The 16,742-nt window shown below is 45.2% G+C and overlaps 1 protein-coding gene across 1 annotated transcript in view; it reads left to right on the forward strand.

The window, feature by feature from the left end:
* The window catches only part of CDS1 (CDP-diacylglycerol synthase 1), a 72,753-nt gene that overhangs the window by 39,768 nt on the left and 16,243 nt on the right, over positions 1-16,742 (forward strand). Inside the window, exons 5-9 of the mRNA XM_075929530.1 lie at positions 1,494-1,633; positions 6,149-6,207; positions 10,985-11,067; positions 12,614-12,701; positions 16,210-16,278. Of these exons, the coding sequence (XP_075785645.1) occupies positions 1,494-1,633; positions 6,149-6,207; positions 10,985-11,067; positions 12,614-12,701; positions 16,210-16,278 (439 nt within the window). The remainder of the gene's footprint in view (positions 1-1,493; positions 1,634-6,148; positions 6,208-10,984; positions 11,068-12,613; positions 12,702-16,209; positions 16,279-16,742) is intronic.

The following is a 16,742-nucleotide window of genomic DNA, read 5'->3' on the forward strand; positions in this document are numbered from 1 at the left end:
TTAAGGTTAAGTCAAAATGTTAGTTGTACACCATCTTAATTAGTTCTTGGAAATGAATCTGTATGTGTTTCTGAGTAGGGTAGTGTCTGAGAAAACTAGGCAAGAAGGTACGAGAGGAATGGACAGGGAAGACGTTTTTTCTGTCATAATATATGTTTACTGCATTTCCTCAAATTGGAATTTATACCTTCAGCTCAAAAGTGTAGAGTTTAAAGCCAGAAAGAACCACCATTACATCAGAGCTGGAAATTGCACCTACAGCTCAAAATGTAGACACTCTCAAACTCCAACTGCTTAGAAATTATCTGTTTATACTATAAGAATCAAGGCCTGCTAATTTTTTCCATAGGTTCAAACTGGTTTGTTTTAGAGAACTAATCTTACAAGTAACTTCCTTTTTATTTGTTTTCTGAGCTGACAAGTTGTCTTTGAAAAGCAATGTGAAAAATGTTAGCAAACTATATCTGCTAAACAGCATCTGGGACATTTTTTTTCTTTGCCTTAACTGATAAGGAAACTGTGCCAGTTATCAATATTGCGATTTCTTGGCCATAAAATATAAAGTATTTGAGAGATTGTGCATGAGACTGTGTGTGTGTAATGAAGCACTCAGATCTCCAAATGAAAATACTAGTTGGACCTCCCTGGTCTAGCACCCTCAGGATCTGACAAGCCCCGAATGAGGGGATTTACTGGACCAGGGGAGGTCCCTTGTCATTGGCCTCCCACTCCCCACCCCACCACACCCTCATTCCAGCTGCTTCTGGCCCATGCCTGTCTCCTCTGCCCTTGGGCTCTGGCTTTGTTGCTGCTGGGCTCCGGACCAGGCTCCCCCTCCCCCCTGCCACTGCCCAGCCAGGATTTCTCCATGCTAGAGCTCCCTGGCCGTCTCCAGCTCCGCTGCCGCCAGGGCCGAAGCATCACGGGTGCTGTTGGCCCTCCTGCTGTGAGGACCTAAGCTCCCAGGCTGCTGAAGCTCCACGGCCACTGGGGCTGGAGCTCCATGGATGCTGCTGACTCCACTGTCACTGGGGCTGGAGCTCTCCGCTGCCTCGCCCAGCCCACTGCTATGGGGCTCCCAGCTGAGTGGCCGGCTCCATGGCCCCCTGCCATGCTCCCTGCCTTGCCTCCAGACCTTCTTGTCCCAAGGCCCTGTGGTCCAGTAACATCCGTGGTGCTGATGGACCACAGATGTTGACACAGCAAAATATCCCAGTTTAGGGAGGTACAGCCTGTATTCTACTGCTTAGTGTCCTGCTCCAAATTGTAGCTAAAACGTGTTTAATTACACTGAAATAAAGGTGAAAAAGCTATGGTGGTTTGTTTTGTTTTTTGAATGCTTTTTTCCACTTTTAGCTTTTAAGTATTGAAATTTTGTTTTTATTTACCTCAGTTTGCACTTTGAAAATTTTTCTTTTGTTGAAAGAATCTAACAGTAGAAGAGGTATATTTTAATAGTCCAGTAAAAATAACCAAAACTTTATATGTTATAGGTATTTTTTGTTGTGTGTGAACTATTTTTTCTATGGAGAGACAGTGGCAGATTACTTTGCTACGTTTGTTCAGAGAAGAGAGCAACTTCAGTTCCTAATTCGCTACCACAGGTTTATATCTTTTACACTATACTTGACAGGTGAGTTTGATAAACAATTACTAATTTCAATTGCTAATTCTTATTCAGTGGTGTTGTGTAAGGATGTTAAAATGTGGTTATCTGGCTAATCATATTGACCATTTGCAGCGGCAGAGGGGGGCAGAGCAGCACTGCCGAGACGGTGCTGGGGGGAACCGCCCTCCCCTTGTTTCCTCTCATAGAGGCAGCAAAGTGTGTGTGTGAGGGGCGGGGGAGTAAGTAGTTGATACTCCGGTCAATTACTCACTAAAATTCCTGATGTGCATATTTTACATATTTGTTTGCATTTCAAAAATTCATTTGATTTCTTAGCTTTCCTCACATTCCATTACTTCCTTTCCCCCTTGTTTAAAGAAAACTATACATCCATATTATTTGCATGCCTTATACTTTTTAGTTTGGCTAAATACTGTGGAGCCATAGTGATAGTTGAAACCGTGTGAAGGGAATGTGTGTTATGGTTCTTTAAGGACATAAATTGTTTGGTTAAAGAACACTTATGAGACACCTAGTATTGGGTCTGAAGCTAAGGTTCTGTTACATATCACCAGAATTTTTAACTTAGTTCTGGTGGCACAGTTCCTTGTGGAATGCCATTGTCTTCAAATTTTGCTGTCAAGAGCATAGAAATTGCAATAATGGACTCCAGTGGTCTGCCTGACCTAGTACTAGATGTGTCTGAGAAACATGGAAGAAACCCCCAGATTGGCACGTATGGAATAACCTGCCCACAAGAAGAGCCCTTTCAGAGCATTTACACAAAGTAGGGCGTACAAGTAGCTCATATTATTACTTCCAATGTAATAGAAGAAACAATGGCAGGGGTGGGCAATAATTTTTTTGCGGGGGACACTTCATAAATTTTGGTAGTGATTGCGGGCTGGCTCTGGGCTCCCCTGGAAAAAGCGGGGCAGAAGGGGCAGTCTCCTCTTGGCACCACACGCCCCTCTCAGATGGAGGAGACTTCACATGGTCTCCCATCCCCAGGCCAATCAGGAGTAGGAACAGGGGAATGTGTGAAGTCATTTGCTATTCAAAAGAGCTGGTGGCTCCCTCCAAGCGCCGTGCGCCCTGCCAGAGAGAGAGCGCAACCAGCTGCTTTGAACAGCGAATGACTTTGCGCACTCCCTTGCATCTGGGTCTTGATTGGCCTGGGATGGTGGAGTGGGAGGGTGGGCTGTGGACCAAATCAAATGGCGTGGCGGGCCGGATCCAGGCTGCGGACCATATCTTGCCCGCACCTGAGCAATGGGCTTATGTTGTAACAGGAGTTTTAGGTTGGACATTAGGAAAATCTTCCTACCTGTCAGGTGGTTAACCACTGGAATTAATTGCCTAGGGAGGTTGTGGAATCTCTGTCCTTGGATATTTTTAAGAGCAGTTTAGACAATCACCTCTCAGGCATGGTCTAGATCAGGGCTACTCAATATGCAGCCTGTAGCCCATTAGTTTGCGGCCTGCAATGCGGTTTGGGTTTATACAGGGCTCAACATGTGGCCAGTGGGTGGGATCCTTTGAACATGGCCTCCACTGGGAACGCGCTCCACAATGGCGAGGTGTCTCCCAGGTAGGATGAGCATTGAAAGACACAAGCGGACAGGCTGGCTGGAACAGATGGGTACAAGGTGTCTGTGTTTCTAGCCTCCAGGGAAGAGAGGTGCCAGGAGCGTCGAGGCATTGTGGGAAGTGCTAGCTGCTTAGCCTTTTGGGTAGAGCCTAAGAGGTGCTGACTGGCTCACACTGGCCACATTTAGGTCTGGCACCACGGCTTAAGGCTTAATCTTTGTATTCATGTCCCTCAGTGTGAAATAAGATATTTGAATATATTTGTGTATATATTTGCATGTATATGCAACCACACTTAAGTTGCAGTCCTCGGCACGTGCTGTGAGTGTCATTGTGGCCCCTGGGGCTTCCAAGTTGAGTAGCCCTGGTCCTAGATAATACTTACTCCTGCCATGAATGCAGGGGACTGGATTAGATGACCTATCGAGGTCTCCTCCAGACCTGTGATTCTGTATTACCTTGCATTTGTCAACACTAAATTTTATTTGGCATAGTGTTACACATTAGCCTGTTAGATTTCCTTTAAGTACCACAATCATAACTGGTATGGAAAAAGTGAATAAGGAAAAGTTATTTACTAGTTCCCACAATATAAGAACTAGGGGTCACCAAATGAAATTAATAGGCAGCAGGTTTAAAACAAACAAAAGGAAGTTTTTCTTCACTCAGGGTACAGTCAACCTGTGGAACTCCTTTCCAGAGGATGCGTTGAAGGCTAGAACTTTAACAGGGTTCAGAAAAGAGCTAGATAGATTCTTGGAGGTTAGGTCCATCTGGCTGTTAGCCAGGATGGGTAGGAATGGTATCCCTAGCCTCTGTTTCTCTGGAAGTGGGTGACGGGAGGGATCATGTGAGGATTACCTGTTGCCATCCCTCCCTCTGGGGCATCTGGTATTGGCAACTGTTGGCAGACAGAATACTGGGCTAAATGGACCTTTGGTCCGAGCCAGTATGGCCGTTCTTATGACCCACTCATTAGTTACTCAGTAGTTTGAGAGACAGTTGTGACTTCTTTGTTTCTTTAGTATTCTTAAGCTGTGAGCTGTATGGAGGCCCACGGGCCACTAAAATGCCCTTGTGAGGAACTAAGGGCCTCTGAGCTCTGCTTCCACCAGTGGTTCTCAAACTGGGGTCCATGGACTTCTTGCAGGTGAGCTCAACGCCCCCCCTCCTCCTGTAGCGGGAAGTCCGCACTGGCACTCCAGCCTTGCAGGGTCCCACCTTCTTCACAGGGAAGAAGCAGAGCCAGAAGTGGCTCTGCACACTGCCACTCACCCTCCCTCAGCTGGGGGAACAGCAGCACATGGATGCGCTGCTTGGAGGTTTTTTCCACTGCTCCCATTGGCTGCAATCCAGACAATGGGAGCAGCAGGAGGCTGTGCCTGGGACACAGTGCTGGGAGCAGAGGGGGCACAAAGGCAAGTAAGTTTCCCCCATTTCACTCATGCCCAGATCCCATGCCCCCACCCACCTCATGGATCCTCCTGCTGAGGCCCCGCATCCCTAGCCCACTCTTGCACCCTCCCCTCTGGTCAAACACTTTACTCTAAGCCTGCTTCTGCACCCTACTCCCCAGCCAGACACTTTACCCCCAGTCTGCTCCTGCACTGTCCCTTGCTCTTGCTGTCCTGGCCACACACTGCACCCTCCCTTGCTCCTGTCCCCTTCCTGTGTCCAGACACCATACTCCAAGCCTGTTCTTGCACCCTACCTCCCACCCAGACCTTGCACCCTCACCCCTTCCTGTACCCTACCTTACACCCAGATCCTGTACTCCCACCCCTATCCCACTTACTGGCAGCTCTATCCCACACACTTAACTCTTCATTTTTGGCCTTACCCCAGTGCCTACAGGGATCCACAAAATCCACTAACCGCAGAAGAGTAAATCTGGCCTATGAGAAGCCCTGAATCTCAGTCTTTCCTGTCCCTGCCACCGCCAACATTTGGCTGGAGAGCCAGGGGAGTGAGTTGTCTCATTTGGGGGCCACATCAGTAAGGGTTGGGGGGTTTTGGAGGTTTTTTTCTGATAATTTGTGTGGTTCTTGACTGATTTTTTTTTCTTGTGGGTCTGTTGTTCCTAAGACAAAAAAGGATTCCCACCCCTGTCTTAAATAAAGACAGTGTTGAACCCTTTTGTGTTGGACATAAAATTAATATTTTACTTTATTTAAAAGGAAGTTTGGTAAAGTAACATGCAAAAGTTAAAGTGCTGAATTTGATTGATAATTTCGATTAATATTTCCTTTCTTACTTGTTAAACCATTCTCCCTAGCTGCAGCACTAGCAAACGGCTTGGGTGTAATTATATAATTAACAGCGAGTTTCCATTAGTAGTTGGTGGTCTGTGGAAATGTTTGCATTGAGCCTTATAGGCCACGGGCCAAAAAGTTTGAGAGCCACTGGCCTGAACTCAGCTCATGCACAAGGCTACCACAGTGAGAGGAAGAGGTACCACCACTTCTCATACCGGATAGGACCACAGGGATGTCATTCCCCTGACTATTAAGCCAAATCCCCATTCTCTTGACTTCTTGGCCATTGGTTGGTGGTGAGGCTATCCTGTAAATAATTAAAAAAATGTGTTTCATAACACCAAGTCTCTTGGTCGAAGGACCCAAAATTTGGCATTCATCTAAATTAGCTCCAGTGAGGTGAACACCAGATAAGATACCTGTCACTTGTTTTGGAGGAGTAGATTTTAAAGATAATGTATTAATAATGTATATGGAGACTGAGAGTAACAAAGTGGATGTGAAATAACTAATATTTTTATGCCAGTGGAATTAAGCTTAGCATATCATTTACTAGATATATGAAATACTTTGAACTAAAACCTGATGGAAGAATAAGCCTCTTCAAAGAAAACTAATTGTTATATATCAACATTCTGTTTGTTCAGTGTATTTAGAATATAAGATTGTACAACCTGCACTTTTTTTTCTACAGGTTTCTGCATGTTTGTACTGAGCTTAGTGAAGAGACATTATCGTCTACAGTTTTACATGGTGTGTATTCACCACTTTTTTATAGTTACTCACTTTGTCATAGAAATCATCAGCAATGTTAAAATGTCTTGTCTTGCATGATAGATTTAAAAAAAAAAAGTTGGCTAGTACACTCTTAGTAATTGCGTGGAGCGACTATATTGGGGGGAGAGTTGAATTAAGGATTTTTCTGTTTCTCTGACTTAATATGTATTGGAACAGATGGCCTCAAAGCGAATACAAGGCTGTAATTTGGGGGTGCATTGTTGATATGAAGTTTGAGTTATTCCCTTTCAGTGACAGATTTTTAAAATAAAAAATGGGTTACTAAGTAAAACATGGAAGTAGTACATGTTGATCCTTGGTTCTTAAGGCTGCAAGATATTTGGATTATAATAGAAGGAGATTTCTGCAACTCTAGAAGCCTTTAACAGTGTGCATCTGGTCTAGTCAAAGGGAGGGAAACTTAGCTTAAGTCACTGTCTGGAAGATTATTGTGCTGGGCGTATGCTCTGCCAGACTAAGTAGTCACTCACTTAAAAAAAAAAAAAACGAACCAGTGTTCTTTCATCTACACTGAGTATCTAAGGCAGCCATACAATAAACAATATTAGAAGTTAATCTAACTTCTAATGTTTAATGTATGTCTAACAGGCTGATTTTGAAAACAAAATCAAACAATCTCCATAGAGCTGTTAAACCATTCTTGAAAATAATCTATTTTTCATCTATGTCAGACAGGGAAGCTTATAAACAGGCTTTATAAAGCCTGCCTTATCTTCAGGGTACTCCTTAAACAGTTACAAAAAGTTCCAGGACTACAGCCAGGGTACGTCTAGACTACATGCCTCTGTCGCCAGAGGCATGTAGATTAGGCTACCAGACATAGGAAAATGAAGCGGCGATTTAAATAATCGCCGCTTCATTTAAATTTACATGGCTGCCGCGTTGAGCCGATAAACAGCTGATCAGCTGTTTGTCGGCTCAGCGCGATAGTCTGGACGCGCTGGTGTCGACATCAAAGGTATTTGTCGACCACCCAGGTATGCCTCCTGGGATGAGGTTTACCTGGGTGGTTGACAAATACCTTTGATGTCGACACCCGCGCATCCAGACTATCGCGCTGAGCTGACAAACAGCTGATCAGCTGTTTGTCGGCTCAGCGCAGCAGCCATGTAAATTTAAATGAAGCGGCGATTATTTAAATCGCTGCTTCATTTTCCTATGTCTGGTAGCCTAATCTACATGCCTCTGGCGTCAGAGGCATGTAGTCTAGACGTACCCTCAGCAACTCTGGTTCTCTGGCACAATAGAACTATCAGCTGCAAGGGTAAAGTACAGGAAACAGAGCTTTCTCTAGGAATGGTCCCAGTATGTGGAATACATTCCCAGGGATCAAAGAACCATCACAGACCTCACCACTTTTCATTCCAACTGCAAAATGCACTCTTTCGACAATACTTACAATTTCACATGACTTACCCCAGGAAGAAAAACATGTTACAAATGATAGTCTTATTGCTTATGCTCTTCTGGAAAATGCTCAGATGCTCTGATGATGAAGGCTGTATTAGAACCTGAATAGAATAAATTGGACATGTAAGAAAAAAGGACTGTAGCACTCGTAGAATCTTAGAATCCTAGGGCTGGAAGAGACCTCAGGAAGTTATTGAGTCCAACCCCCTGCCCAAAGCATGACCAACCCCAACTAAACCATCCCAGCCAGGGACTTAAAAACCTCTAGGGATTGAGATTCCCTAGGTAACCCATTCCAGTACTTCACCACCCTGCTAGTGAAATAGTTTTTCCTAATATCCAACCTAGACTTCCCCACACTGTAACTTGAGACCGTTGCTCCTTGTTCTGACATCTGTCACTACTGAGAACAGCCTCCTCCATCCTCTTTGGAACCTCCCTTCAGGAAGTTGAAGGCTGCTATCAAATCCCCCCTCACTCTTCTCTTCCGTAGACTAAATAAGCCCAAATCCCTTAGCCTCTCCTCATAGGTCATGTGCTCCAGCCCCCTAATCATTTTGGTTGCCCTCCTCTGGACCCTCTACAATGCGTCCACATCCTTTCTATAGTGGGGGCTCAGAACTGGACACAATACTCTACATGTGGCCTCACCAGTGCAAAATAAAGGGGAATAATAACTTTTCTAGATCTTCTGGCAGTGCTTCTCCTAATGCATCCTAATATGCCATTAGCTTTCTTGGCTACAAGGGCACACGGTTGATTCATATCGAGCTTCTCATCCACTGTAATCCCCAGGTCCTTTTCTGCTGAACTGCTACTTAGCCAGTCTAGCTTAGTGTCATCCACAAACTTGGTGAGGGTGCAATCCATCCCCTCATTCAGGTCATTAATGAAGATGTTGAACAAAACCAACCCTAGAACTGATCCTTGGGGCACTCTGCTTGAAACCGACCATCAACCAGAAATCGAGCCGTTGATCACTACCTTTTGGGCCCGACAATCTAGCCAGCTTTCTATCCATCTCAGAGTCTGTGTATCCAATCCATGCTTCCTTAACTTGCCGGCAAGAATATTTTGGTAGACCGTATTAAAAGCTTTGCTAAAGTCAAGGTGTATATCACATCCACTGACTTCCCCATGTCTGCAGAGCCAGTTTCCTCGTCACAGAAGTAATCAGATTGGTCAGGCATGACTTGCCCTTGGTGAATCCATGTTGACTATTCCTGATCACTTTCCCTTCTTCCAAGTGCTTCAAAATGGATTCCTTGAGGATCCCCTCCATGATTTTTCTGCAACAGCTCATGGGGGTGGGGGCAGGAACAAGAGAGGGGATTGTTGTCTCAAAAGAGGCAGTGGCTGTGGAGTCAGAGCTTGCGGGAGTCCCTGTGTGCAGCGCGGGGCTGGAGCTGCTGCCAAGCACAAAGTCACTGCCCAGGAATGCCAGGAATTCAGAGCAGCCACTGCTCCTCTGGGGCCTGCAGTAAGGATATTAAGGACTAGTTGTCTAGTCGATTCTCCCCCCCCCCCCCCTTGCTGCCTCTAAAACGGGGGGAAAGAGAGAGTACTTCAAAGCAGCAGTGCCACACAGCTGATCCTGGGCTCTCTGCGGCGCTGGCCCTTTGAAATGCCGCAGAGTGCTGCATTTAAAACGGCAGTGCTGCTTGGAGCCCGAGGTCAGCTGGGGACTCCCTAGCTGACCCCGGGACTCCTGCGGCATTTCCGCGGAACCCGGAGTCAGCTGGGGACTCCCCAGCTGATCCCAGGCTCCAGGTGGCATTTTGAAGCACGCGTTCCTGGGTTCTGCGGAAATTTCGTGTGGAGTCCTTGGTCAGCTGGGGAGTTCCCAACCGACCTCAGGTTCCATGATCACACTTCCACTTTGAAATGCACAGGAGCCCCTGGGAACTCTTGTATATTTGAAAGCTGGCACGCCATGTGCAGCCCGGGACCAGTGGGAAGTCCCACGGACTCTGGGCTTCGCGCGAATGATTCTGCTTTGAAATGCACAAGAGCTATGGGGTTCTTGTGTATTTCAAAGGGTAAGCGCCCTTGTGTAGCCCAGAGTCAGCGGGACTTCCCACTGGCCCCGGGCTGCAGACGGAGTTCCTCATTCCTCCTTTGAAAGGTACAAGAGCCCCAGCGGAGACTTGACATGTGCAAAGAAAAATCAAAACAAAAGCCCAAGAAGAGGAACCCTCCCAGGGAGGAAGTGGAGGGACAGGCTCGTGTCAATACTTCCTTTTGCCAAAGTTGGGGCAACAGGGCTGTGGATTTCCCCTTGGAGCCCACCCTATCTTCTGTCCTGCCACGCCCCTTTGTCTGTGCAATCTCCTAATGAGTCTGTGTAGACAAGCAGGGAGTAAGGAGCGGCTGGGGGGCTGAAGAGGCAAGACAGAGCCCATATGGTGGGTGCCAGTGCCAGCTTCCTGTGAGGGCAGGAGGAGAGAAGGCCCGGAGGGCCCCCCCACCTTGTGCTGCCACTTTCCTTCCCCCTACCCCAGCTGGGTGAACAGCAGTGCAGGGATGTGCTCCAAGAAGGCTTTTCCTGCCGCTCAGCAGGGTTCTGAGTGGGAGGGATGCGGGGTTTTGGGTGGTGGGTGGGGGTAGGCTAGAGCACCAGCATGGCCCCGGCTTGCTCACTTAGCACCCTGCGAAAACCTTGCACCCCCAGCCCCCTCACTAACCTACTGAGACCCTGCCCTCCAGCCCACTTTCACACCCCTTCCAACTGAAACCCTGCACCCCCAGCCCTGCTGCTGCATCCTCCACCCGCGGGCCTACACCTACCTTCAGAGAGAGGGTGTTGATGAGCGTAGTGAGCAGGGGCGCAGCTACCTAGTATTCTAAAAATAACACATTTCTCATTCTTACTGTTCCTAGCCTTAAAACCTTAGTTTCAATAATATATAACGAGGGCTGACATTTTGTCATGAGATTTCCATATCTGTGCTTCCCCTAACTCTTCATTGCCATTGTAATGTTGTAATCCTTAATTGTCTATTATATGTATATATAAAATATCACAGTATCATGTTCTTTGTTTCATTCTCCTTCAAATGTGTTTCTGTAAATCAAGTGTTTAAACTACAGGATACAACATGTTAGGGGCATGTTGTAGATAAATTTCAAGAGGTTTTTCATGTTTGTAATAGGTGGGTTTCAGAAATTAATTTAAATTGTTATACACTGTGCGCATACATCTCTTGCATTGTCACTCAGCCTGGTCTTTCCTTGAGCTCCTGTGTAGCTCCTTTAGCTATGCAGTCTTTAACTATATGTATTGATCTGTATTTCACTAATATTGTTGTTGCACTATTAACAGTTCGCATGGACTCATGTCACTTTGCTGATCACTGTAACTCAGTCTCATCTTGTCATCCAAAATCTGTTTGAAGGCATGATCTGGTAAGGGGACTGGACTAAGCAGACTTCTAATTTTATTGCATATCTATATGTTTCAGTTCATGTGCCTTAAGTCTTGTAAAACACTATCAGGTATCTTCAACTACCTGCTAGTAGCATTTAGTCAATTTTACAGTTTTGTGACAGAAGTCTTGTAAGGACCACTTTTTATAACTTGTTAAAAGATCAGAAATGAATAATGGACTCTTTTGGGAGCTACATTTTTCTTGAAAATCCGAAGGCTTCTATTACACTGTAAGTTTATAAAAAATTTTGGCCCACAGAGAAATGTCTGCTAGAGGCCAAGGTAAAGATTTCCCAGCACTAGCCCTGCCCCTGGAACTCAGAGTGCTTGTCCCATCTCCCTCACCTCACCCTGCGCTGCCTCGCAGCCGCCAGCTTAGTGCTGCTGTGCCGGGCACCATGTGGCCCTCCTGCCGTGCAGCTAACTGCTCTTCCATGTCCAGGTGGAGACTCCACCCCTGCCCGGCAGTGGTTGGTTGAAAGGCATGGCAGGACACGCCTCTCCCAACAGCCATGGCGGGAGAGGAGGCGCTGGCCAGTGTACCCCAGCCCAGCCCCCAGAGCTGCCATGGCCTGGCAGCCAGCAGTTTGCAACCCAGCACTCGTCCGTACCCAGTGGTCGAGAACTGCTGTTCTAAAGGACATTTTTAAATCCCTGTAATTGGAGCTCTTTAAGAACAGGTTAGACAGACACCTGTTAGAAATTGTCTAGGTATACTTGGTTCTGCTGCAGTGCAGGAGGTTGGAGTAGACGACTTCTTAAAGTCCCTTCAAGCTCTACACTTATAATTTTTCAGAGTAAGCCTATTACTTAAAATAAATTATTCTATCAAAGTTCAGCCTGATTCCTTCTCTACCCCACTAAAATCTTTTGTGGTTGAGTTCTAGCTACTACTGAAATAATAATGTTTCATGTCTGTCTGCAGAAAAGCCCACTATTGTCTCAATATATATTTTAACTTTCCAAAGGAGACAAGGAAAACAGAACTACAGGAGAAAGTAGGGAGAGAACTTATTGGAGAATGTATTATATAGAATCTGCCATAATCCACTACAAGTATTGTATTATTGGGGGAGGGAAAGCAGACCTTTCAAAAATTATAGTGGTCTGGATTTTTTTTAAGTGAAGAAGTTGCTTGAGATGTGATCATGTTTGTTACTATTTCTGTTTTTGTTACCTGTAGTATAAGTACTTAAATCTGTTATGATACAAAAAGCCCTCTTGCTGTTGTGCAAATTCATTACCCAAATCAAAGGTGTTATATCTGAATACCTGGTAGGTCTTGGTTGCATTGTTGAATAGACACTAAAATAAGTGTAGCTAAACTTCTGGAATTTTCAAAACCAAATAGCTTGGCTTAACTAGAAACTTATTGCATGTTGTCAATGCTTGCTGAATGAAACAAGAGTAAATTACAATTTTTGGCCTTAAACAATGAATATTCTAGTGTGGGTCTTTCAGTTTTAGCTCAACTTCCCCCCCCCCCTCCCCCCCGCCCTGAAATCTTTCTATTTTATTCCTTAGGTTTCTGGTTCCAATCTCAAGTGTCATCTGCAATGATATTGCGGCTTACATTTTTGGATTCTTCTTTGGGAGAACTCCATTAATTAAGGTATTGACATGCACAATTATTTCCTGGTAGTATCTTTTGATTTACTGTAAATAAGATACTGCTGTCCTAGAATTACTAGTATGGTAGAATTGTAACAATCTTTTTTGGTTTGCACACAAACATTGTAAAGTTCATGCAAAAACTTATTTATGGAATACAATTATATTTTGCCAAACTGAATGCTTATTTTATTGTATAGCTGTTATGCTTTTTTAAAATGAAGTCTGTACTAGGGATGTTAAATGTCAAGTATTGACTAACAAATACAGGCAGTCCCTGGGTTACGTACAAGATAGGGACTGTAGGTTTGTTCTTAAGTTGAATTTGTATGTAAGTCGGAACTGGTACATATTGTAGGGGAAACTCTAGCCAAACATTTCTCCAGAGCTCAGTTTTATTCTCCCACACCTCACTTCCCTCAGTCCTTTATTCTCAAGCTGAGGTGTCTGCTGAGAAAAGCCGCTCCGCGTCTCCCTGGTCTGCTGGGGGGGGGCACTAGCTTCGCGTCTCCCTGGTCTCCTGGGGGGAAGCAGCTAGTGTGGGGTTGCCTCACCCCGTTTGTAAGTAGGGATCCGATGTAAGTCGGATCCATGTAACCCGGGGACTGCCTGTAGTCAATTGGGCATCTCCGCCTTTGAAGTTGTTACACTTCAAAGGCAAAAACGCCGTGTGGAGCCCGGGATCAACTCGGCTCTCACCTGCTGATCCTGGGCTCCGTGCAGCGCTGCCACTTTGAAACACTGTATGGAGCCCAGTGTCAGGCAGCACACAGCATTTCAAAGTGGAAGTGCAGCATAGAGCCCGGAGTCAGCTAGGGTATACCTGCTGACCTTGGGCTCCATACTTTGCTGACCCTGGGCTCCATACTCCAACTTTGAAACGCCGTGGGGAGCCCAGAGTTAGGCTGCATGCGGCGTTTCAAAGCGGCAATGCCGCACAGAGTCCGAGGTCAGAAGGGGAGACCCCAGCTGACTCCAGGCTCTGTGCAACACTGCTGCTTTGAAATGCTGCGGGTAGCCCGGCATCAGGCTCCATGTGGCGTTTCAAAGCGGTGGTGCAGCACTGAGCCCGGGATTAGCGAGGGAGTCCCCAGCTGATCCCGGGCTCCATGATGTGCTGCCACTTTGAAACACTGTGTGAAGCCTGGGGACATCCCAACTGGCCCTGGGCTGCACATGGCATTTCAAAGCGGCAGCTCCATGTGGAGCCCGGGGTCTGTCCCCAGGCTCCACGCGGTGCTGCTGCTTTGAAGTACCCCCTGCTTCTCCTTCCCCTTGCTGCCTCTTTCTGATAGAGGCAGCAAGGGGGAAGAAGCAACTAGTTGATTAGCCTGTTGGTTATCTGATAAGCATTTGGTCCTGGAGCTGGCATGAGCCAGGACTGCTCAGTTCTGGCTCATGCCATCCCCGGGAGCTAACCTTTTTATTGACTAATCAAGTAGTAGATGGAAATTCTATCGACTACATGATGAGCTTCTTAACCACTGCTTAACATCCATAGTCCTTACTGTACTTCCTTTTGAATGAATAGCCACCTGTTTCATGTTCCACTTCTCAATAAAAGTAGTCTTTCTAATCACCATCACACCCACCAAAAGGGTGAGCAAGCTGAGAGCACTCATAACAGAGTTGCCACATACACTTTGTTTCCCCTCTTTGCCTCTATCCAAATTTCATCCCATAAATAATTTCTGAGTTTCACATAAATCATCCACTTTATTTTCACCAAAAACATCATGCTTCTGGCTAGGAGAGGAGGCTTCACTGTCTAGAACAGAAGTGGGGAACCTTTTTTGGGGTCAGGGCCGCTGACCCACAGAAAAATCAGTTGGGGGCTGCACACAAGTGAGAAACAAACAAACAAAAAACCACCCCTCACCAGCATGGGCTCTCTAATGCTGGGGGGAATCCCGAGCCTCAGGGGCTGGATCCAGGCAAGCCAGGCCTGAGGTTTCCCACCCCTCGTTTAAAAGTCTGATGGTGTTCTGTTTGCAGAGAAAAAAAGCAGCTAGGAAAATTAAACTATATATGACCTTAGGAGAGTAATCAAGGGGTGAAGCATGATTTGCACACTCTGCTCATCATCTCTTACCACCTAGCATGTATCTCTGCCTCTCCCTTGCCCCAGCACCTATACAAAACTTATTTCTACTAGGTATATATATAGTAACTACCTGGAGCTTTCTTTATACCTTTACAAAACATTATACATTGCTCGAGATCTCAGATACAACTGTGGGAACAGCAAGGTTATAGATGTCCATACCATCTTAAGCCTTGCACCCACTTCTTGTTTGATTATTGCTTATTAATTTCCCATATGTGGAATGCACATAGGGACCATCACTCAAAGAAGCGAAGGTTACTTATCTGTAAATAGACATTTTGTCTTGGCAATTAATCTTTGGTATTTTACTATTTGCCAAAAAAAAAGGCTTTTATTTTTATTTAATTCTTCAGTGTTTTTGTTTTGTTTGTTTTAGTTGATAGTCTGGTTCCAGAAATTGTGCTTGGTGACATTCTAATGTAGCTGAATTTGCAGGAACTCCTTTTTATAGGGAAATGGTGATTTAATTAGATGAAATCATTGCTTTTTAAAAATAATATTTTGCATATATCATTTAACCCCCTCCTGGATTTTTATAACGAAACCTGTAAAGATAGGGCTTGTGAAATGCTGCTTCTTTGAAATGCTGCGAGGAGCCTGACTCCAGGCTCTTGTGGCAGTGTTTCAAAGTGGCAGCTGATCCCAGCCTCCATGTAGCACTTTCACCTTTAAAGTGTAGCAACAGCCCTAGGGCAAAATGCATCAACTATTTGATTAGTCAGTTACCTGCAATTTAACATCCCTAGCTTATTGGCAACAGACTGACTGTTCAGATAATTTTGCTGCTATGATCTCTTAAATCTCTATTGAGATTGTAAACACTCAGATTTTGCAGAGATTTTTAACTTGGGCAGATTTCAACTGGGATGGCTAAAGACACAGCCCTGATACCAGGTGACTTGTCAAACTTCAAATTCCTGCTCCAAAACATGAAGGTATTAGAGCATCTCAGAAGCTTGTAAACATTATTTTGAGATGGGCAAAACAATATATTTTCCCTCTCTCTTGTTCTCGGAAATGGCTGAACCACTTTGTGTGAAGCTTACCAAAATGAAAGAAAGAAAGAGAAAGAAGGAAAGAAAGAAATTAGCCTGAGGCAAAGATCTGCCATGGAAAATTTCAGCCCAAATGGTTTAATTTTTTTCAAAATTGTAAGTAATTAAAAACAGGGTCATTGTTGGGCAGTCTTAACTGTAGGAGTCACTGTGATGTGTATGTTCACTTGATTGTCTGTGTGGGCATATTTGTACATATTTGCATAGAAATGTTTGCACTCAGTAGTGCATATATACTTTGGAATCCAAGCCCTCAGTGTATAATTCTGGCAAGTATGCATACAACAAAAGATTCATTGTATAAAATATTCACTGATTATATCAACTCCTTCTCTTTTCGTGATTAGCTTTCTCCTAAAAAGACATGGGAAGGGTTCATTGGAGGCTTCTTTTCCACAGTTGCATTTGGATTCATTGTAAGTAGCTTCAGGATTTTCCTCTTCTAATTTTTCCCCTTAACTTGTGATTCTTAAATTTGACAGCAGCATTGTTTCAGTTGTCAGTCTGCTATTTTGTTGTGTAGAAGTGGTGATCTCTTATTTAGAGAATTCATTCGAGTGACAAGTAATTGTAAAGTATATATCCTTTCATAACTACAGTACATAATTGAGAAATGCTAAACTTTTTTCAACTAACCATTAGGGATGTGAATGGTTAACAGTTAACCAGTAAGCATTCCCCTGACTGTGTGATGCTTAACCAGTGAGGGTTGGAGCCCTCCACGGGCAGGGGGCACTCCTGCCTGCTGCAGGCCCAGCCCACACCTGTGGCAGACTCTAGTGGGTGAGGGCACCTTAGCTCAGCCAGAGCAGCCCACGGTGGGGGGGGGGGGAAAGAGGAGAGGAGCACGGGGTCGCTCGAGCCCACCTGCGCCCATTTA

The sequence above is a fragment of the Pelodiscus sinensis genome, chromosome 5, assembly GCF_049634645.1.
Source record: "Pelodiscus sinensis isolate JC-2024 chromosome 5, ASM4963464v1, whole genome shotgun sequence".
In the NCBI taxonomy this organism is placed as follows: domain Eukaryota; kingdom Metazoa; phylum Chordata; order Testudines; family Trionychidae; genus Pelodiscus; species Pelodiscus sinensis.